We start from the raw sequence: 21,587 nt of genomic DNA, 5'->3' as shown, positions 1-21,587 counted from the left end.
TACTGGGTGAATTCCACTTGAGTAATTTTCTACTAAAAGTATCTTTACTTTTACTCAAGTACGACAATTGGGTACTTTTTCCACTACTGCAGTCGTGCCAAGCTGGCTTGAAGTCCTTTGGGAAGTGGACCATTCTTGATACACACGGGAAACTGCTGAGTGTGGAAAAACCCAGCAGCGTTGCAGTTCTTGACACACTCAAACCAATGCGCCTGGCACCTACTACCATACTACCAAAGGCACTGAAATCTTTTGTCTTGCCTATTCACCCTCTGAATGGCACACATACACAACCCATGTCTCAAGGCTTAAAAATCATTATTTAACCTGTCTTCTCCCCTCCATCTACACTGATTGAAGTGGATTTAACAAGTTACATCAGTAAGGGATCATATCTTTCACCTGGATTCACCTGGTCAGTCTGAAAGAAAGAGCAGGCGTTCTTAATGTTTTGTCCACTCAGTGTATGTTCAGAATATAAAATAAAATGGGAGCCAGACAACAGGGACACGTTTTATATAAATAATCATTAAAAAACATTTATTGGAAAAAAATAAACAAAACCTAATGAAAACAAAGTTCTCCCAACACACCAGTGGTGGAGGTCAAGGTTTCAGTCTGTTTGTCCTTAACTGAGCAGTTTCCCTTTCTCAAAGTTCAATCCAGCATGCAGTTTTTATATCACTATCCTCATAGTTAAAATGAATAGCTATTCTTTATCAACCTAATTCCTTTTACAATGTGTATCTTTAGGTTCTATCAAATAAAAGGTTGTCTAAGAACTATAACCAATGGGGTCAGAGTTCACGAAGGTGGGACTTGAAAGGTCAGCCATGCCTCCTCTGGGACAGCCTGAGAGGGGAGGATGGAGGGAGCAAAAGAGCAGAGGGGGAATGGAAACACAAAGAGCCACTTCACACAAAGACCCTCAAGAATACAGTCTGTTTCTCTGCTGCTCTCTGTCCATCTCTCCGCTGTGCGCATGATATCCTTGAAGAGTTCGTAGCCAAATAGTTCAGGAGGAACAACATCAGCAGTTCTCTCACCCTTGCCAAGGATGGGGAATGATAAACCTAGGAGAGAGAGAGGCAAGCTTTATTCTAGTTCATTTTATTGTACAACTATTGCATGACAAATAGGATTATTTATGACGTACAGACTTGAAGTCTATTTAAAGGGCTTGCACCCTTTGCCTTATTTGAGCATCAAAGGCTTATTTGTCACATGTGCACAGGTACGCACAGTGCGTCCCTCTGCCTCCAGCAAAAAGCAGCTGAATAAAGGGGGGCCAGAGAGAAAATACAGCCCAAAGGGGCAGCGAGAGAGAGGGGCAGCGAGAGAGAGAGAGAGCGAGAGAGGGGCAGCGAGAGAGGGGCAGCGAGAGAGAGAGAGCGAGAGAGGGGCAGCGAGAGAGAGAGAGCGAGAGAGGGGCAGCGAGAGAGAGAGAGAGAGCGAGAGAGAGAGAGAGAGAGAGCGAGAGAGAGAGGGGCAGCGAGAGCGAGGCAGCGAGAGAGGCAGCGAGAGAGAGAGAGCGAGCGAGAGAGGGGCAGCGAGAGCGAGAGAGGGGCAGCGAGAGCGAGGCAGCGAGAGAGGCAGCGAGAGCGAGGCAGCGAGAGAGAACGAGAGAGCGAGGCAGCGAGAGAGAACGAGAGAGCGAGGCAGCGAGAGAGAACGAGAGAGCGAGGCAGCGAGAGAGAGCGAGGCAGCGAGAGAGCGAGGCAGCGAGGCAGCGAGAGAGCAAGAGAGGCAGCGAGAGAGCAAGAGAGGCAGCGAGAGAGAGAGAGAGAGGCAGCGAGAGAGAGAGAGAGAGGCAGCGAGAGAGAGAGAGAGAGAGGCAGCGAGAGAGAGGCAGCGAGAGAGAGGCAGCGAGAGAGAGAGAGAGAGGCAGCGAGAGAGAGAGAGAGAGAGAGGCAGCGAGAGAGAGAGAGAGAGAGAGAGAGGCAGCGAGAGAGAGAGAGAGAGAAAGGCAGCGAGAGAGAGAGAGAGAGAGGCAGCGAGAGAGAGAGAGAGAGAGGCAGCGAGAGAGAGAGAGAGAGGCAGCACGAGAGAGAGAGAGAGGCAGCAAGAGAGAGAGAGAGAGAGGCAGCAAGAGAGAGAGAGCGAGAGAGGCAGCGAGAGAGGAAGCGAGAGAGCGAGGCAGCGAGAGAGAGAGAGAGGCAGCGAGAGAGAGAGAGAGAGGCAGCGAGAGAGAGAGAGAGAGAGGCAGCGAGAGAGAGAGAGGCAGCGAGAGAGAGAGAGTTAGCGAGAGAGTTAGCGAGAGAGAGAGAGGCAGCGCGAGAGAGAGTTAGCGAGAGAGAGAAAGGCAGCGCGAGAGAGAGTTAGCGAGAGAGAGAGAGGCAGCGCGAGAGAGAGAGAGAGAGGCAGCGCGAGAGAGAGAGGCAGCGCGAGAGAGAGAGAGAGAGGCAGCGAGAGAGAGAGAGGCAGCGCGAGAGAGAGAGAGAGGCAGCGCGAGAGAGAGAGAGAGGCAGCGCGAGAGAGGAAAGAGAGGCAGCGCGAGAGAGGAAAGAGAGGCAGCGCGAGAGAGGAAAGAGAGGCAGCGCGAGAGAGGAGAGAGAGGCAGCGAGAGAGAGAGGCAGCGAGAGAGGAAGCGAGAGAGCGAGGCAGCGAGAGAGAGAGAGGCAGCGAGAGAGAGAGGGAGAGGCAGCGAGAGAGCGAGGCAGCGAGAGAGAGAGAGAGGCAGCGAGAGAGAGGCAGCGAGAGAGAGAGAGAGAGGCAGCGAGAGAGAAAGAGAGAGGCAGCGAGAGAGAAAGAGAGAGGCAGCGAGAGAGAGAGAGGCAGCGAGAGAGAGGCAGCGAGAGAGAGAGAGAGGCAGCGAGAGAGAGAGAGAGGCAGCGAGAGAGAGAGGCAGCGAGAGAGAGAGAGAGGCAGCGAGAGAGAGAGAGAGGCAGCGAGAGAGAGAGAGAGGCAGCGAGAGAGAGAGAGAGGCAGCGAGAGAGAGAGAGAGAGGCAGCGAGAGAGAGAGAGAGAGAGGCAGCGAGAGAGAGAGAGAGGCAGCGCGAGAGAGAGAGAGGCAGCGCGAGAGAGGAAAGAGAGGCAGCGCGAGAGAGGAAAGAGAGGCAGCGAGAGAGAGGAAAGAGAGGCAGCGCGAGAGAGAGAAGAGGCAGCGCGAGAGAGGAGAGAGAGGCAGCGAGAGAGAGAGGCAGCGAGAGAGGAAGCGAGAGAGGAAGCGAGAGAGCGAGGCAGCGAGAGAGAGAGAGGCAGCGAGAGAGACAGGGAGAGGCAGCGAGAGAGCGAGGCAGCGAGAGAGAGAGAGAGGCAGCGAGAGAGAGAGAGGCAGCGAGAGAGAGAGAGGCAGCGAGAGAGAGAGAGGCAGCGAGAGAGAGAGAGAGGCAGCGAGAGAGAGAGAGGCAGCGAGAGAGAGAGAGGCAGCGAGAGAGAGAGGCAGCGAGAGAGAGGCAGCGAGAGCGAGGCAGCGAGAGCGAGAGGCAGCGAGAGCGAGAGGCAGCGAGAGCGAGAGGCAGCGAGAGCGAGAGAGGCAGCGAGAGAGGCAGCGAGAGAGGCAGCGAGAGAGAGAGCGAGAGAGAGAGAGGCAGCGAGAGAGAGAGAGAGAGAGAGAGAGAGAGAGAGGCAGCGCGAGAGAGAGAGAGAGAGAGGCAGCGCGCGAGAGAGAGAGAGGCAGCGCGAGAGAGAGAGAGAGAGAGGCAGCGCGAGAGAGAGAGAGAGAGAGGCAGCGCGAGAGAGAGAGAGAGAGGCAGCGCGAGAGAGAGAGAGAGGCAGCGCGAGAGAGAGAGAGAGGCAGCGCGAGAGAGAGAGAGGCAGCGCGAGAGAGAGGCAGCGCGAGAGAGGAAAGAGAGGCAGCGAGAGAGAGGAAAGAGAGGCAGCGCGAGAGAGGAAGAGGCAGCGCGAGAGAGGAGAGAGAGGCAGCGAGAGAGAGAGAGAGAGCGAGAGAGAGAGGCAGCGAGAGAGGAAGCGAGAGAGCGAGGCAGCGAGAGAGAGAGGCAGCGAGAGAGAGAGGGAGAGGCAGCGAGAGAGAGGCAGCGAGAGAGCGAGGCAGCGAGAGAGCGAGGCAGCGAGAGAGCGAGAGAGGCAGCGCGAGAGAGAGAGAGGCAGCGCGCGAGGCAGAAGCGCAGAGAGAGAGAGGGCAAGGCGAGAGAGGGCCAGCGCGAGAGAGAGAGCAGGCGAGAGGAGAGAGAGAGAGCGGCAGAGCGAGAGAGAGAGAGAGAGGCAGCGAGAGAGAGAGAGAGAGAGAGGCAGCGAGAGAGAGAGAGAGAGAGGCAGCGAGAGAGAGAGAGAGAGAGAGAGGCAGCGAGAGAGAGAGAGAGAGAGCAGCGCGAGAGAGAGAGAGAGAGAGGCAGCGCGAGAGAGAGAGAGAGAGGCAGCGAAAGAGAGAGAGAGAGGCAGCGAAAGAGAGAGAGAGAGAGGCAGCGAGAGAGAGAGAGGAAGCGCAAGAGAGAGAGAGAGAGGCAGCGAGAGAGAGAGAGAGAGAGGCAGCGAGAGAGAGAGAGAGAGAGGGGCAGCGAGCGAGCGAGAGGGGGGCAGCGAGCGAGCGAGAGGGGGGCAGCGAGCGAGAGAGAGAGGGGCAGCGAGCGAGAGAGAGAGGGGCAGCGAGCGAGAGAGAGAGGGGCAGCGAGCGAGAGAGAGAGGGGCAGCGAGCGAGAGAGAGAGGGGCAGCGAGCGAGAGAGAGAGGGGCAGCGAGCGAGAGAGAGAGGGGCAGCGAGCGAGAGAGAGAGGGGCAGCGAGAGAGAGAGAGAGGGGCAGCGAGAGAGAGAGAGAGGGGCAGCGAGCGAGAGAGAGAGGGGCAGCGAGCGAGAGAGAGGGGGGCAGCGAGCGAGAGAGAGAGGGGCAGCGAGCGAGAGAGAGAGGGGCAGCGAGCGAGAGAGAGAGGGGCAGCGAGCGAGAGAGAGAGGGGCAGCGAGCGAGAGAGAGAGGGGCAGCGAGCGAGAGAGGGGGGCAGCGAGCGAGAGAGGGGGCAGCGAGCGAGAGAGGGGGCAGCGAGCGAGAGAGGGGGCAGCGAGCGAGAGAGGGGGGCAGCGAGAGAGAGAGGGGGGCAGCGAGCGAGCGAGCGAGAGGGGGGCAGCGAGCGAGCGAGAGAGAGGGGGGCAGCGAGCGAGCGAGAGAGAGGGGGGCAGCGAGCGTGCGAGAGAGAGGGGGGCAGCGAGCGAGAGAGAGGGGGGCAGCGGGCAGCGAGCGAGCGAGCGAGAGGGGGGCAGCGAGCGAGCGAGAGAGAGGGGGGCAGCGAGCGAGAGAGAGGGGGGCAGCGAGCGAGAGAGCGAGAGAGAGGGGGGCAGCGAGCGAGCGAGCGAGGGGGGCAGCGGGCAGCGAGCGAGAGAGAGGGGGGGACAGCGAGAGAGAGAGAGAGGGGGACAGCGAGAGAGAGAGAGAGGGGGACAGCGAGAGAGAGAGAGAGGGGGACAGCGAGAGAGAGAGAGAGAGGGGGGACAGCGAGAGAGAGAGAGAGAGGGGGACAGCGAGAGAGAGAGAGAGAGAGAGAGAGAGAGAGAGAGAGAGAGAGAGAGAGAGAGAGAGAGAGAGAGAGGGGGACAGCGAGCGAGAGAGCGAGAGAGAGAGAGAGGGGGACAGCGGGCAGCGAGCGAGAGAGAGGGGGGGACAGCGAGAGAGAGAGAGAGGGGGGACAGCGAGAGAGAGAGAGAGGGGGGACAGCGAGAGAGAGAGAGAGAGGGGGGGGGACAGCGAGAGAGATAGGAGAGAGAGAAGAGAGATAGAGAGCGAAGAGAGAGAGAGAGAGAGAGAGAGAGAGAGGGGGACAGCAAGAGAGAGAGAGAGAGAGAGAGAAGGGGGACAGCGATAGAGAGGAGAGAGAAGAGAGGGACAGCGAGAGAAAAGAGAGAGAGAAGGGGGGGAGACAAGCGAGAGAGAGAGAGAGAGAGAGGGACAGCGGAGAGAGAGAGAGAGAGAGAGGACAGAAGAATAGAGAGAGAGAGAGAGAGGGGGACAGCGAGAGAGAGAGAGAGAGAGAGAGAGGGGGACAGCGAGAGAGAGAGAGAGAGAGAGAGGGGGACAGCGAGAGAGAGAGAGGGGGGACAGCGAGAGAGAGAGAGGGGGGAAGCGAGAGAGAGAGAGGGGGGACAGCAGGGAGAGAGGGGAACAGCGAAGAGGAGAGGGGACAGCGAGAGAGAGAGATGGGGAGGGGGGACAGCGAGAGAGATAGATGGGGACGCTAGAGAGAAGAGAGGAGGGGGCAGCGAGAGAGAGAGAGGGGGGAGCGAGAGGAGAGGGGGGCAGCGAGAGAGAGAGGGGGGGCAGCGAGAGAGAGAGGGGGGCAGCGAGAGAGAGAGGGGGCAGCGAGAGAGAGGAGGGGGGCAGCGAGAGAGAGAGAGGGGGGGCAGCGAGAGAGAGAGGGGGGGGCAGCGAGAGAGAGAGGGGGGCAGAGAGAGAGAGAGGGGGGCAGCGAGAGAGAGAGGGGGGCAGCGAGAGAGAGAGGGGGGCAGCGAGAGAGTGGGGGGCAGCGAGCAAGGGAGGGCGGGAGTGAGCAAGAGACAATATCCTGCATGCAGCACACTCCATCTAGACCAGTGTGAGTCATCCCTATAACACATTAATACAGAGACTGCTGCATATCCGACCAAGTAGCTCTGCAGTGTGTGCGTTTTATGATTGCTAGTGGATTGTGTTCTAATGCAGTTGTGCGTTGCATGTGTGTGAACCTCAGTCTCTGGGAGGATGCCTGGGGAGCAGTGGTGTGGTAGAGATGACTCAGAGAAGCCTTGAATCAGTTTCTCTCATCTCCTCCCTTCCCTTCCCTTCCCTCCTCCCCCCTGCTTTCCCAGTCTCCCTCCCATCCCTTCCCTCCTCCCCCCTGCCTTCCCAGTCTCCCTCCCTTCCCTTCCCTCCTCCCCCCTGCCTTCCCAGTCTCCCTCCCTTCCCACAGCCCCTCCATTCCCACACAGGTGGACCGGTGAGAGTAAATGCTTTTTGCAAGAGTGCTTAAAATATCACACCTACACAGGTGTGTACAGTTGTGGCCAAAGGTTTTGAGAATGACAAATATTAATTTCCAAAGTTTGGTGCTTCAGTGTCTTTAGAGATTTTTGTCAGATGTTACTATGGAATACTGAAGTATAATTACAAGCATTTCATAAGTGTCAAAGGCTTTTATATACAATTACATGAAGTTGATGCAAAGAGTCAATATTTGCAGTGTTGACCCTTCTTTTTCAAGACCTCTGCAATCCGCCCTGGCATGCTGTCAATTAACTTCTGGGCCACATCCTGACTGATGGCAGCCCATTCTTGCCTAGTCAATGCTTGGAGTTTGTCAGAATTTGTGGGTTTTTGTTTGTCCACCCGCCTCTTGAGGATTGAAAACAAGTTCCCAATGGGATTAAGGTCTGGGGAGTTTCCTGACCATGGACCCAAAATATCGATGTTTTGTTCCCCGAGCCACTTAGTTATCACTTTTGCCATATGGCAAGGTGTGCCATCTTGCTGGAAAAGGCATTGTTCGTCACCAAACTGTTCCTGGATGGTTGGGAGAAGTTGCTCTCGGAGGATGTGTTGGTACCATTCTTTATTCATGTTCTTAGGCAAAATTGTGAATGAGCCCACTCCCTTGGCTGAGAAGCAACCCCACACATGAATGGTCTCAGGATGCTTTACTGTTGGCATGACACAGGACTGATGGTAGCGCTCACCTTGTCTTCTCCGGACAAGCTTTTTTCCGGATGCCACAAAACAATTGGAAAGGGGATTCAGAGAAAATGACTTTACCCCAGTCCTCAGCAGTCCAATCCCTGTACCTTTTGCAGAAAATCAGTCTGTCCCTGATGTTTTTCCTGGAGAGAAGTGGCTTCTTTGCTGCCCTTCTTGACACCAGGCCATCCTCCAAAAGTCTTCGCCTCACTGTGCATGCAGATGCACTCACACCTACCTGCTGCCATTCCTGAGGAAGCTCTGTACTGGTGGTGCCCCGATCCCGCAGCAGAATCAACTTTAGGAGACGGTCCTGGCGCTTGCTGGACTTTCTTGGGCGCCCTGAAGCCTTCTTCACAACAATTGAACCGCTCTCCTTGAAGTTCTTGATGATCCGATAAATGGTTGATTTAGGTGCAATCTTTAGGTGCAATATCCTTGCCTGCGAAGCCCTTTTTGTGCAAAGTAATGATGACGGCACGTGTTTCCTAGCAGGTAACCATGGTTGACAGAGGAAGAACAATGATTCCAAGCACCACCCTCCTTTTGAAGCTTCCGGTCTGTTATTCGAACTCAAATCAGCATGAGAGTGATCTCCAGCCTTGTCCTCGTCAACACTCAGACCTGTGTTAACGAGAGAATCACTGACATGTTAGCTGGTCCTTTTGTGGCAGGGCTGAAATGCAGTGGAAATATTTTGGGGGGATTCAGTTCATTTGCAGGGACTTTGCAATTAATCTGATCACTCGTCATAACATTCTGGAGTATAGGCAAATTGCCATCATACAAACTGAGGCAGCAGACTGAAAATGAATGTGTGTCATTTTCAAAACTTTTGGCCACGACTGTACACACACACACACACACACACACACACACACACACACACACACACACACACAGTTATAGTTGATAATAATAAAAAATAATAAAACTCAGTTTAGTTTGTTAGCTTTCAGACCTGATTTACTAGTTTATTTACTTTTAGAAAAACACTCCTTTAATTTGTTTCTATTATTTTGTTTATTTTTAGTGTTATGGACAGAAAGTAGCAGCCATTTATGTGATGAATAGTTGTTTTTTGGGATGTCACTTCTTGCCATTGGTGGGCAGAAATATATACGGTGATGGGGTTTTTAAATTAGGGCTGTCAAACGATTAAATGGAATGAATGGTATTAGTTCACCACGAACACAAGGGTTACGAACAGAAAGCTATTGATGCTGAGTGGAAGTCCTAGACCATTTCAACTGGGGAGGCCAAGCTAGGGCCAGTTGTATTGTTAGAGGGGCTAGTTATATTAGACGTTATTGTTGTCGTATCGTTTTCTTCACTGAATTGAGGCATTGCAGACGTTAGCAGGCAAAATACCACGTTCATAGTCATTAGTGTTCCGCGTTGCCACTGTCTAATAACGGATGTAAAAAAAGAACGATAGCAAAAATTTGTTATGTAAAAATTATTTCATACTCTACATTTAGGGGGGCCACAAGGGGGTCCACAATTGTTGTCCCAGAACCGCTAGTGAGTAGGCCTATCCCTCTTATGATTGTTCTTGAAGTTTAAACACACACACACACACACACACATAAAGCATTCTAAATGAGTGACTGGGGGGAAAAAAAATGTAATTGGCTCTATGGATAAAAAAAGCTTTTAAAACTTGTCCAACCAATGTTAGGAAAATACTGTAATCATATGTACTGTTCAGATAACTTCACACATACAGTCCTACACATTCTCCCACCCACACCCTTGAACTGGGCGAGTTCGTTTTGCATGGACTGGTGCACTGGGTAGGCGGAGTTCGCACATTTTAGACCATTCAATTGGTCCTTAAGAGAAATCTCCACCCACCCGGGGCCATGCAAAATGAACTCGCCCACTTACTCGCGCTCTCACACACAATCATACACACCCCACTCTTGCATATGCAGCCTACCTTTAAAACTGATCTTTGAGTAGCCTATTGCCTTTTCAGTTCTTCCTTTGCCATCTAAATTAGTGCAAAGCCTAGTCAGTGGTCAAGTTCTCAGTTTGCTAGCTAGGTAGGTAACATGACTAGCTAGCTAAACCAATGTAGTTTTATGAAACCAAAAAAATAGCATCTCGTGAGTAGTTTAAAACAGCCAGCGACATGCGCACGAATACGCAGCAGAAAGAAAGCGCCCCAGTAATATTGGGCTTAACTTTGACATGACTTTGGCTAGAGGCACACGGTCTTCAGCGCTGTAAGATAATCAAGGACAACAACCACCCGAGCCACTGCCTGTTCACCCCGCTATCATCCAGAAGGCGAGGTCAGTACAGGTGCATAAAAGCTGGGACCGAGAGACAGAAGCTGTTTTTCCAATCTCAAGGCCATCAGACTGTTGAACAGCAATCACTAACATAGAGAGGCTGCTGCCAATATACAGACTGAATTCTCTGGCCACTTAAATAAACGGACTTAATAAAAAGGTATCAGTCACTTTAAATAATGCCACTTTTAATCATGTTTACATATCCTACATTACTCATCTCATGTACAGATGAAGTCGGAAGTTTACATAGACTTAGGTTGGGGTCATTAAAACTCATTTTTCAATCACTCCACAAATTTCTTGTTAACAAACTATAGTTTTGGCAAGTCGGTTAGGACATCTACTTTGTACATGACGCAAGTCATTTTTCCAACAATTGTTTACAGACAGATTATTTCACTATATCGCAATTCCAGTGGGTCAGAAGTTTACATGCACTAAGTTGACTGTGCCTTTAAACAGCTTGGAAAATTCCTGAAAATTATGTCATGGCCTTAGAAGCTTCTGATAGGCTAATTGACATAATTTGAGTCAATTGGAGGTGTACCTGTGGATGTATTTCAAGGCCTAACTTCAAATTCAGTGCCTCTTTGCTTGACATCATGGGAAAATCAGACGTCAGAAGACGTCAGAAAAAATATTGGAGACCACAAGTCTGGTACATCCTTGGGAGCAATTTCCAAACGCCTGAAGGTACCACGTTCATCTGTACAAACAGTACGCAAGTATAAACACCATGGGACCACGCAGCCATCATACCGCTCAGGAAGGAGATGCGTTCTGTCTCCTAGATGTGAACGTACTTTGGTGAGAAGTGCAAATCAATCCCAGAACAAAGGACCTTGTGAAGATGCTGGAGGAAACAGGTACAAAAGTATCTATATCCACAGTAAAACAAGTCCTATATCGATATAACCTGAAAGGCCGCTCAGCAAGGAAGAAGCCACTGCTCCAAAACCGCCATAAAAAAGCCAGACTACGGTTTGCAACTGGACATGGGGACAAAGATCGTACTTTTTGGAGAAATGTCCTCTGGTCTGATGATACAAAAATAGAACTATTTGGCCATAATGACCATCGTTATGTTTGGAGGAAAAAGGGGGAGGCTTGCAAGCCAAAGAAAACTATCCCAACCGTGAAGCACGAGGGTGGCAGCATCATGTTGTGGTGGTGCTTTGCTGCAGGAGGGACTGGTGCACTTCACAAAATAGATGGCATCATGAGGAGGAAAATTATGTGGATATATCGAAGCAACATCTCAAGACATCAGTCAGGAATTTAAAGCTTGGTCGCAAATGGGTCTTCCAAATGGACAATGACCCCAAGCATACTTCCAAAGTTGTGGTAAAATGGCTTAAGGACAACAAAGTCAAGGTATTGGAGTGTCCATCACAAAGCCCTGACCTCAATCCCATAGAAAATTTGTGGGCAAAACTGAAAAAGAGTGCGCGAGCAAGGAGGCCTATAAACCTGACTTAGTTACACCAGCTCTGTCAGGAGGAATGGGCCAAAATACACCTTATTGTGGGACGCTTGTGGAAGGCTACCCGAAACATTTGACCCAGGTTAAACAATTTAAAGGCAATGCTACCAAATACTAATTGAGTGTATGTAAACTTCTGACCCTCTGGGAATGTGATGAAAGAAATAAAAGCTGAAAAAAAAAAAGAAAATCACTACTATTTTTCTGACATTTCGCATTCTTAAAATAAAGTGTTGTTATTCTGTCTCTCACTGTTCAAATAAACCTACCATTAAAATTATAGACTGATCATTTCTTTGTCAGTGGGCAAACGTACGAAATCAGCAGGGGATCAAATACTTTTCCCCCCTCACTGTATAGTGTAGATCACAGCCGGTCGTTTCCAATGGGAGAACATTAATCAGAGTGGGCAGAACAAGCAAGGAGGTGGGCAGACCCAAGCAAGAGCTAGCAAGATCCTATTGGCGCGTTCTAGCATGCATTTGCTTATTTCTGTTAGGGAACGCCAATAACTAAATTCGCCCTTGCACTCCTAAAGAACGCTATTTTTTTTATTACTTTGGCAAAGGGTAAAGTCTACAAAACTTAGTCCACTCAGTTGTAACAGAATCTAGTTTTGTGGTAACTATGGTACCTTTGACAGCCCTAGTTTAAATGATAAAGTCAATCTCAATGGGACTTTGATTTAAAAGGATTAGCGCCTAGACTGGTAATAGAAATATGGTCGACTGACCACTGGTGGTTTAGGGTTTGCTGTCGCCATTGTTCACACTCTGCGCTCGCCCTTTGGCTCTCAGATTACTTCCCCGTTAGCACGCAATAGCTAGTGAGTGATGCTCAAGATAGGGACGTTTCAAATAGGCCTATCGTCCCAGAAGTTCAGGGGAAACTTCAACTGAACATAATTCATGATGGTTTTTATTTTAGTTAGTTGGAGTCAAAGTAGTCCAGTAGTTTTTCCAAACGGGTTTGTTAATTATTTTATTTCAGTTTACGAAATAGTTTTTTCATGATTCGTTTTCATTTCCTACAATAACCTTGCGACACACAAACCTACACACACCTCCTTCTCACCAGATGGGTTGTTGAGGTGGGGTCATTGCTGTTTGCAGGTGGAGAACTTGCGTATCTTGCTGGCTGTGGAGACTCCTTTGCGGGAGGGATTGGATGAGGAGGAGGACCTGCGCTCTGGTTTGGCCTTGCTCTCCGTCCCGTTTACACACACAGGCTTGGCCTGGGCCCGGCTCAGATCCACCTCAGCCTCATCCAAGTCCTCCTCTGGTACCTGCCCTGGAGGACAGAGAGAGAGAGGGAATATAGGCCGGTCAACACAGACACACACAAACACAGAGACAAACACCATGAACATCTGCAGAGGCAATGACACACCACCTTCAGATAATCTACTGCTTACATCATGTAGAAAGCTCATTTATAAAAACATGTTTTGAGAGAGACGAGACCTTTAGAATAAAACTCTTCCTCCTCAATAGCACTAAAATATCAAAGCAGATAAATACTGGGGGACAAAACATTGTCAAAAGAAAACCCTACCAGAAAATCCACTGAGTGACTGACTGCTTCATCAGATTTCACCTATTGATCTTTCTGACCAGTCGGGTGAAAAGATCAATGGCGATTGGGCCAGTGAGAGCAGATGGTAAGAAGAGACAACCAATCAGAGTGGTAATGGAGTTGTGTCTGCACAGTAGTACCCTTTTAAAGTTGTTGTTTTTTCTCAATACATTTACAGATACTAAATGACATTAAGTGACATTATTAAAAAGGCCAAAGCTGTGTGCCAACTAATCAGATTGAAATGTCACCTTATTTAAGGTGTATTTAGCAGACAGACAGAGATTGTGGCTCTGAGCTAATGTTATGAGTTAGTGTTGACTGTTGAGTGAGTGTGTGTGGGAGAGTGGTGCCTAGAATCACCATTCATACTCCCACACTGTAAGCTATTATTAGATGCATTCACCCACTGCCATTCAAGCTCTCTGTGGTGCCATTGAAAATGTTATATTTTTTTTGTAGGTCATCAAGCTTCAAAGCGACAAGGACTACTGCCATTATGTTATCAGTTCCCTTGTTGCCTAGCAACACATTTATGAAAGAAGAAAAGTCTGGCTAACGAGTTCAGAATTCTGCACGGATGACGGTCCCGTGTGGCTCAGTTGGTAGAGCATGGCGTTTGCAACACCAAGGTTGTGGGTTCGATTCCCACGGGGGACCAGTACGCAAATGTATGCACTCACTACTAAGTTGCTCTGGATAAGAGCCTCTGCTAAATGACTGAAATGTTAAATGTTTAAATCCTCGTAAGCCATTATAACCAACTGACTCAGCAAAGAGGATTATATTGATTTAGAAGTGCAACTGTCGACAAAAATGTCTACAGTGCAACAACTGAGGGAAAATGTTCCATTTCTTTTAGAACGGTTTCCCAGAGCTATATGATATACAACACTTAACAGTCTAGACTGGTTACGTCACCCACAAGTGGAATACAGTATTAGAAGGACAACTGAATCCTGTCAAGACTGCAACACTCCTTCCTCAAGCCTTTTAAATGGAACACACTAAACACTTCTCATCTAACGTTCTGACTGTAGTCTATCGTCTCTCCATCTGAACTCCTCTCTCTGACCCAGTCTTTCCTGTGCTCTCCACCAGGCTCCATTCAGGAGACCGAGAACACAGAAATCTAACAGGCACACTGAAGCCCTGTGTGTGTGTGTGTGAGTCTCTCTCTCGCTCCCACTCATATTTGTGTGTGTGTGTGTGTGTGTGTGTGTGTGTGTGTGTGTGTATCACACACACAGTATTTCTCTCTGTGCCTACCTGGCACGGTGAAGTCCTGAGTGTAGATGATGTCATCCTCCTGGTCATAGAACTCCTGGTCGTCCTCCTCGGTGTAGCCGTGCAGGTCCTCCAGGTAGGGCACCACCGTCATGCTACGCCACACGTCCCGGCTCTCCGCGCTGGCTGGGATGGGCACCGGGGGCTCCGTTGGCGGGTGTTTTTTACGTACCCAGCTGGGGGGAAGAATGGAAGGGAGGGGGTATTGTGTTAGTAGTTACTAAACTAGTCTTGGCACAAAATATGACTTAGGTAAGCCAGTTGGTTAGCCTTATACCGAGCCAATAGGCTGACCCACAGTGGTTTGTATCATGACTGAAGTCAGTATTCATATAACGACACCTAGCTACATTTTAATGCAACCCAACCAGATATGGAAACGGAGTGTGTATTTCAGTGCGTGACGAATGGGGTTGGTTTACTTCTGCTTTCCTTTCCTTCACGGCACCGTGCTGCTATAAAGAGTTTAAATGAGGCAGCAGAGACAGCTGTGGAGGGTCTTTCAGTAGAAGGGCTGCCGAGGAGGGTGATTAAAGTTATTTTTCTCCCGCTCTCTATCCCTCAAGTTCATTTCTTTCCCTTTCACCCTCTTTTTCTCTCCACAAATTGCAGGAGGGTCAAGAACCCCTTTGTAGCACCAGGATGCCTCTGTCATTAGTAACCATGGAAACGAAGTCTCATCGCAGTCGTTGGAGCTCGTTTTAGTTAAGAGGGTTAAAACCCAGAGTCTCCTCTCAAACTGCAGTCTCCTTCTCCTCGAACACACAGAAAGGGAGAAAATGGATTTCAGCATGCTTTGAACAGCTTCTCTCCCCCCTCCCCCTCTAATCCACTGACGTCATCGGAGCACCACGTCAGTATCAGCGAGCCTCAGAAATGGACAGTGTAACTAATAATAATATTAAGCCTATGATGGGACGTGTTGGGGTTTAGTAATTAAGGCGTTTAATGTCACAATTGATAATACAAATCATATGGACAAGTCACAGGGATGAAATAGACATCATCGCATACCAATATGGTTTCTCCGTTTCCAGTGTACCATTTCATTTTGAAGCAGCTTGACTGCACCACAAGGTATGCTAAAATACCTATTTTCTGAAAAACACACACAGAGATCACTAATCTGAAGTCTTTCCAAGGCAAAATGTCATTGTCTGAGGTTCAAGGCTGCTGGTGGCACCCTAGGTCTCATAGTAGGGCTCATAGTAATGGCTGGAACTTTATCAAACACATAAACATAATTTCCATGTGTTAGATCCCATTATTCACTCCCAGCCATTAATATGAACACAGTGTTGCTACATCTGCTGCCTCATGTCAGTCGGTCTGTCCCTGATGCTGGAAGAGCAGTGGAACCAGAGAATCACAACACATTCATTCTAACTCTGTGTGGAACTCTAGATCAGTCTGATATTAACAGTGACAGGGTTCACAGCATCGCTAAAAGGCAAAGAGAGCACAGCCTTCTGTATGGACTGTGGCATGGTCAGGGTGACGTCCATTTTAGTTCAATCGAATCAGATGAAAGAAATTTAAGTAAAGACTTGTCTATTTTCAACATGGATTACTTCAGTCACTTACTTGTGTTGCCTGATGTGCTGTATGGAAAACCTCTTGATGGGATCATATTCAAGCATTCCTGGTAAAGACAACAAAGCAGAATGTAAGAACAGAGGAGCGGTGGAGAAAAGAGAAGGGGGGTAATAAATGTATTCTATAGAGGAAGAGAACACATTTCACTGTATACCACATCTGTTAGGAGACGCCAAGAAACAGGGAACCTATCACCTATGCCGAATCAAACTCCCTACGCCAAATCAAATTACTAACAGCCCTATAAGGATGTGCATATCCCCATCCTTACTACAGCTCATCTTTCTCTCCATACTTACTACGCCGTGGCCAGTTGCGAAGACAAGGTGGAGGCTATTCCAGGACAGACAATGGAGACATGAACTGCCCACAATACAAATACTATAACAAAATGTCACTAGAGCATCGTAAAATGCCACAAGGTTCCCACAGTGCTGCAACAAAGAAATAATAAAATGTTCTCTCTCTCTCTCTCTCTCATATATTGATTAGCCTACACTAGGGCTGAAAGGCGGGAACCCTTTTACCGAGATTAACCACCCAAAACCTTTTTCCCGGGTTAAATAACTGCGAGAAACCAGTAAATTATAATCAATTATTTATATGAATAGCATGGTTTGAAATGGAACTGTTAAATGATATGCAATGTCTAAATCTGGCGCCTCTACAGTCTCTGTATGGTGAATCAACGCTCAGGGTGGGGAGACAGCTCATCTCACTATGGAGCGCAGTTCACAATGCATGTAGACCTATCATGGTCTCTTTTTTCCTTTTTTCACAGGTAGGCCTACATTTGCTGCAGCATAGCTGATGTTACAGTACTATAAAGACCGAATGTGTGTCTAATTTACCAATCTCCATCTGGACTATCGGGGGTCACCTTGTCTTTTTTAATTGTAAAGATAAGAATTATTTTAATTGCAGCTGCAGAGTTAAAACAGCCCATCACTCAAATATAATTGCACGTGTGAGCACTCTCGCAGTCTTTCTCCCTCTCCAACTCCATTAAAATAGATCCTGTTCTAGATTGATAAACTTCAGCACATTCCGAAAGTAGACAGACCCATTCACTTTTTCCACATTGTTAGGTTACAGCCTTATTTTAAAATGAATCCAAATAAATAAAACATTCCTAATTTACACACACAATACCCCATAACGACAAAGTGAACAGGTTTTTAGAAATATTAGCAAATGTATTTAAAATAAAAACAGAAAGTATTCAGACCCTTTGCTATGAGACTCAAAATTGAGTTGATCCTTGAGATGTTTCTACAACTTGGAGTCCACCTGTGGTGGACATGACAAAAGATGGTGTCGAAGAAAATGGCTGACGTTTTACATTCTCCCAACCAATTGTGCAATTTTGTATTTCTTTTTTGCAGAACTTATTTTTTTTACTTATTGTGTACATAATGTTGCTGCTACCGTCTCTTTAAGACCGAAAATAACTTCTGGATATCAGAAAAGCGATTCTTCCAGTCCGCGGGGAGTAAACTTTTTCCTTTAACTAGTCCAACGAGAAGGATATCCTGCTTTCACTGGAACAGGCCCAGATCCATGCCTTTTGCATGAAGAAAAGTCGCCAGAAAAGGGGACGCAGGGATCCTTCTGAGAATCCATAGGCGAGCAAGTAAACTCCCAATGCCTTCCATTCTTCTTGCTAACGTGCAATCGTTAGAAAATAAAAATGACCTACTATTAAGATTATCCTGCCAACGGGACATTAAAAACTGTAACATCTTATGTTTCACAGAGACGTGGCTGAACAAAGAAACTGACAATGAATGTAGAGCTGGCGGGATTTTCCATGCACCGGCAGAACAGAGACGCTACATCTGGTAAGACGAGCGGTGGGGGGTTGTGTCTATTTGTCAAGAACAGCTGGTGCCCAAAGTCTAATATTAAAGAAGTCTCAAGGTATTGCTCGCCTGAGGTAGAGTACCTTAACATAAGCTGTAGACCACACTATCTACCAAGAGAGTTCTCATCTGTATTATTCGTAGCCGTCCATTTACCACCACAAAGCAAAGCTGGCACTAAGACGGCTCTCAACCAACTCTATAAGGCCATAAGCAAAGAAGAAAATGCTCAGCCAGAAGTGGCGCTCCTAGTGGCCAGGAACTTTAATGCAGGCAAACTTAAATCAGTTTTACAAAATTTACCAGCATGTCACATGTGCAACCAGGGGTAAAAAAAATAAATCCTAGACCACCTTTACACCACACACACAGAGATGCATACAAAGCTCTCCCCCGCCATCCATTTGGCAAATCTGACCACAATTCTATCCTCCTGATTCCCGCTTACAAGCAAAAACTAAAGCAGGAAGCACCAGTAACTCACTCAATACAGAACTGGTAAGATGACGCGGATGCTACACTACAGGACTGTTCTGATACCAGACACTGGAATATGTTCCGGGATTCATCCAATGGCATTGAGAAATACACCACCTCAGTCATCGGCTTCATCAATAAGTGCGTCGATGACGTCGTCCCCACAGTGACTGTACGTACATATCCCAACCAGAAGCCATGGATTACAGGCAACATCCGCATCAAGCTAAAGGCTAGAGCTGCTGCTTTCAAGGAGTGGGAGACTAATCCGGACGCTTATAAGAAATCCTGCTATGCCCTCAGATGAACCATCAAACAAGCAAAGCATCAATACAGGATTAAGACTGAATCCTACTACACCGGCTCTGACGCTTGTCAGATGTGGCAGGGCTTGAAAACTAATACGGACTACAACGTGAAACCCAGACGCAAGCTGCCCAGTGACGCGAGCCTACTAGACGAGCTAAATGCCTTTTATGCTCGCTTTGAGACAAGCAACACTGAAGCATGCACAAGAGCAGCAGCTGTTCTGGATGACTGTGTGATAACACTCTCGGTAGCCGATGTGAACAAATCCTTTAAAACAGGTCAACATTCACAAAGCCGCTGGGCCAGACGGATTACCAGGACGTGTACTCAAAGCATGCGCGGACCAACTGTCAAGTGTCTTCACTGACATTTTCAACCTCTCCCTGACCGAGTCTGTAATACCTACATGTTTCAAGCAGACCACCACAGTCCCTGTGCCTAAGGAAGCGAAGGTAACCTGCCTAAATGATTGGCGCCCCGTGGCACTTACGTCAGTAGCCATGAAGTGCTTTGAAAGGCTGGTCATGGCTCACATCAACAGAATCCTCCCGGACACCCTAGACCCACTCCAATTCGCATACCGTCCCAACAGATCCACAGATGACGCAATCTCAATCGCACTCCACACCGCTCTTTCTCACCTGGACAAAAGGAACACCTATGCGAGAATGCAATTCATTGACTACAGCTCAGCGTTCAACACCATAGTGCCCACGAAGCTCATCACTAAGCTAAGGACTGGGACTAAACACCTCCCTCTGCAACTGGATCCTGGACTTCCTGACTGGCTACCCCCAGGTAGTAAGAGTAGGCAACAACAGCTGCCACGCTGATTCTTAACACTGGGGCCCCTCGGCAGTGTGTACTTAGTCCCCTCCTGTATTCCCTGTTCACCCACGACTGCGTGGCCAAACACGACTCCAACACCATCAAGTTTGCTGACAACAGAACAGTGGTAGGCCTGATCACCGACAACGATGAGGCGGCCAATATGGAGGAGGTCAGAGAACTGGCAGTGTGGTGCCAGGACAACAACCTCTCCCTCAATGTGAGCAAGACAAAGGAGTGGATCGTGGACTACAGGAAAAGGTGTGCCGATGGGGCTGTAGTGGAGCAGGTTGAGAGTTTCAAGTTCCGTGGTGTCCACATCAACGAACTATCATGGTCCAAACATACCAAGACAGTCGTGAAGAGGGCACAACAAAATGTTTCCCTCCCCCCCCCTCAGGAGACTGGAAAGATTTGGCATGGGTCCCCAGATCCTCAAAAGGTTCTACAGCTGCACCATCGAGAGCATCCTGACCGGTTGCATCACCGCCTGGTATGGCAACTGCTCGGCATCTGACCGTAATGCACTACAGGGAGTAGTGTGAATGGCCCTGTACATCACTGGGGCAAAGTTTCCTGCCATCCAGGACCTATATAATAGGCGGTGTCAGAGGAAAGCCCATAAAATTGTCAGAGACTCCAGTCACCCAAGTTAGACTGTTTTCTCTGCTACCGCACGGCAAGCGGTACCGGAGCGCCAAGTCTAGGACCAAAAGGCTCCTTAACAGCTTCTTCCCCCAAGCCATTAGACTGCTGAATAATTCATTAAAAAAATCACCACCGGACAATTTACATTGACCCCCCCTTACACACTGCTGCTACTCGCCATTTGTTTGTTACCTACGCATAGTCACTTCGCCCCCACCTACATGTACAGATTACCTCAACTAGCCTGTACCCCTGCACACCAACTCAGTACCAGCGCCCCCTGTATATAGCCTCGTTACTGTTATTCTTATTGTGTTAGTTTTTATTTTAGCCTACTTGGTAAATATTGTCTTCTTCTTGAACTTCACTGTTGGTTAAGGGCTTGTAAGTAAGCATTTCACAGTGAAGTCTACACTTGTTGTATTCAGCGCATGTGGCAAATAAAGTTTGATTTGGAAAGGCACACACCCGTTTACATAAAAAAAGGTCCAAAAAGTTGACAGTGCATATCAGAGCAAAAACCAAGCCATGAGGTCAAAGGAATTGCCCGTAGAGCTCCAAGACAGGATTGTGTCAAGGCACAGATCTGGTGAAGGGTACGAAAACATTTCTGCAGTATTAAAAAGGTCCCCACGAACACAGTGGTCTCCATCATTCTTAAATGGAAGATGTTTAGAACCACCAAGACTCTTCCTAGAGCTGGCCGCCCTGCCAAACTGAGCAATCGGGGGAGAAGGGCCTTGGTCAGGGAGGTGACCAAGAACCCGATGGTCACTCTGACAGAGCTCTGGAGTTCCTCTGTGGAGATGGGAGAACCTTCCATCTCTGCAGCACTCCACCAATCAGTCCTTGATAGTAGAGTGGCCAGATGGATGTCACTCCTCAGTAAAAAACGCTTGGACTTTGCCAAAAGGCACCCAAAAGGACTCTGACCATGAGAAACAAGATTCTCTGGTCTGATGAAACCAAGTTGAACTCTTTGGCCTGAAGGCAGAGCGTCACGTCTGGAGGAAACCAGACACCGCTCATCACCTGGCCAATACTATCCCTACGGTGAAGCATGGTGGTGGCAGAATCATGCTGTGGGGATATTTTCAGCAGCAGGGACTGGGAGACTAGTCAGGATTGAGGGAAAGAGCAAAGTAACCTACTCCAGAGCACTCAGGACTTCAGACTGGGGGCAAAGGTTCACCTTCCAACAGGACAACGACCCTAAGCACAAAGCCAACACAACGCAGGAGTGCCTAGTCTCAATGTCCTAGAGTGGCCCACCCAGAGACCGGACTTAAACCCGATCGAACATCTCTGTAGAGACCTGAAAATGGCTGTGCAGCAACACTTCCCATCCATCCTAACATAGCTTGAGGGGACCTGGAGAGAAGAATAGGAGAAACTCCCCAAATACGTGTGCCAAGCTTGTAGTGTCATACCCAAGAAGACTCAGGGCTGTAATTGCTGCCAAAATGTGCTTCAACAAAGTAATGAAAAGAGTCTGAATACTTATGTAAATGTAGTAGTATTTTATTTTGAATAAATTTGCCCAAAAATATTCTAAAACCCATTTTTGCTTTGTCATTATGGGGTATTGTGTGTAGATTGATGAGGAAATAAAACAATTTAATAAAACT

The 21,587-nt window shown here is 48.7% G+C and overlaps 1 protein-coding gene across 2 annotated transcripts in view; it reads right to left on the bottom strand.

Annotated features, from left to right (window-relative positions):
* Positions 1 to 500: 500 nt before the first annotated feature.
* Positions 501 to 21,587, bottom strand: part of LOC115157419 (serine/threonine-protein kinase STK11) — a 41,144-nt gene continuing 20,057 nt past the window's right edge. Inside the window, exons 8-11 of one of the 2 annotated variants that reach the window (XM_029705647.1) lie at positions 15,824 to 15,881; positions 14,222 to 14,415; positions 12,441 to 12,667; positions 501 to 1,073 (exon numbers count right to left, since the gene is read on the bottom strand). In XM_029705647.1, coding sequence (XP_029561507.1) covers positions 12,474 to 12,667; positions 14,222 to 14,415; positions 15,824 to 15,881 — 446 coding nt within the window. In that variant the 3' untranslated portion in view covers positions 501 to 1,073; positions 12,441 to 12,473. The remainder of the gene's footprint in view (positions 1,074 to 12,440; positions 12,668 to 14,221; positions 14,416 to 15,823; positions 15,882 to 21,587) is intronic. The other variant, XM_029705646.1, reaches the window with a different exon arrangement.

This window comes from Salmo trutta, chromosome 21 (genome assembly GCF_901001165.1).
Source record: "Salmo trutta chromosome 21, fSalTru1.1, whole genome shotgun sequence".
Taxonomy (NCBI): domain Eukaryota; kingdom Metazoa; phylum Chordata; class Actinopteri; order Salmoniformes; family Salmonidae; genus Salmo; species Salmo trutta.
Note: the sequence above shows the minus strand (reverse complement) of the source record. Positions and strands in the feature narration are given on the sequence as shown.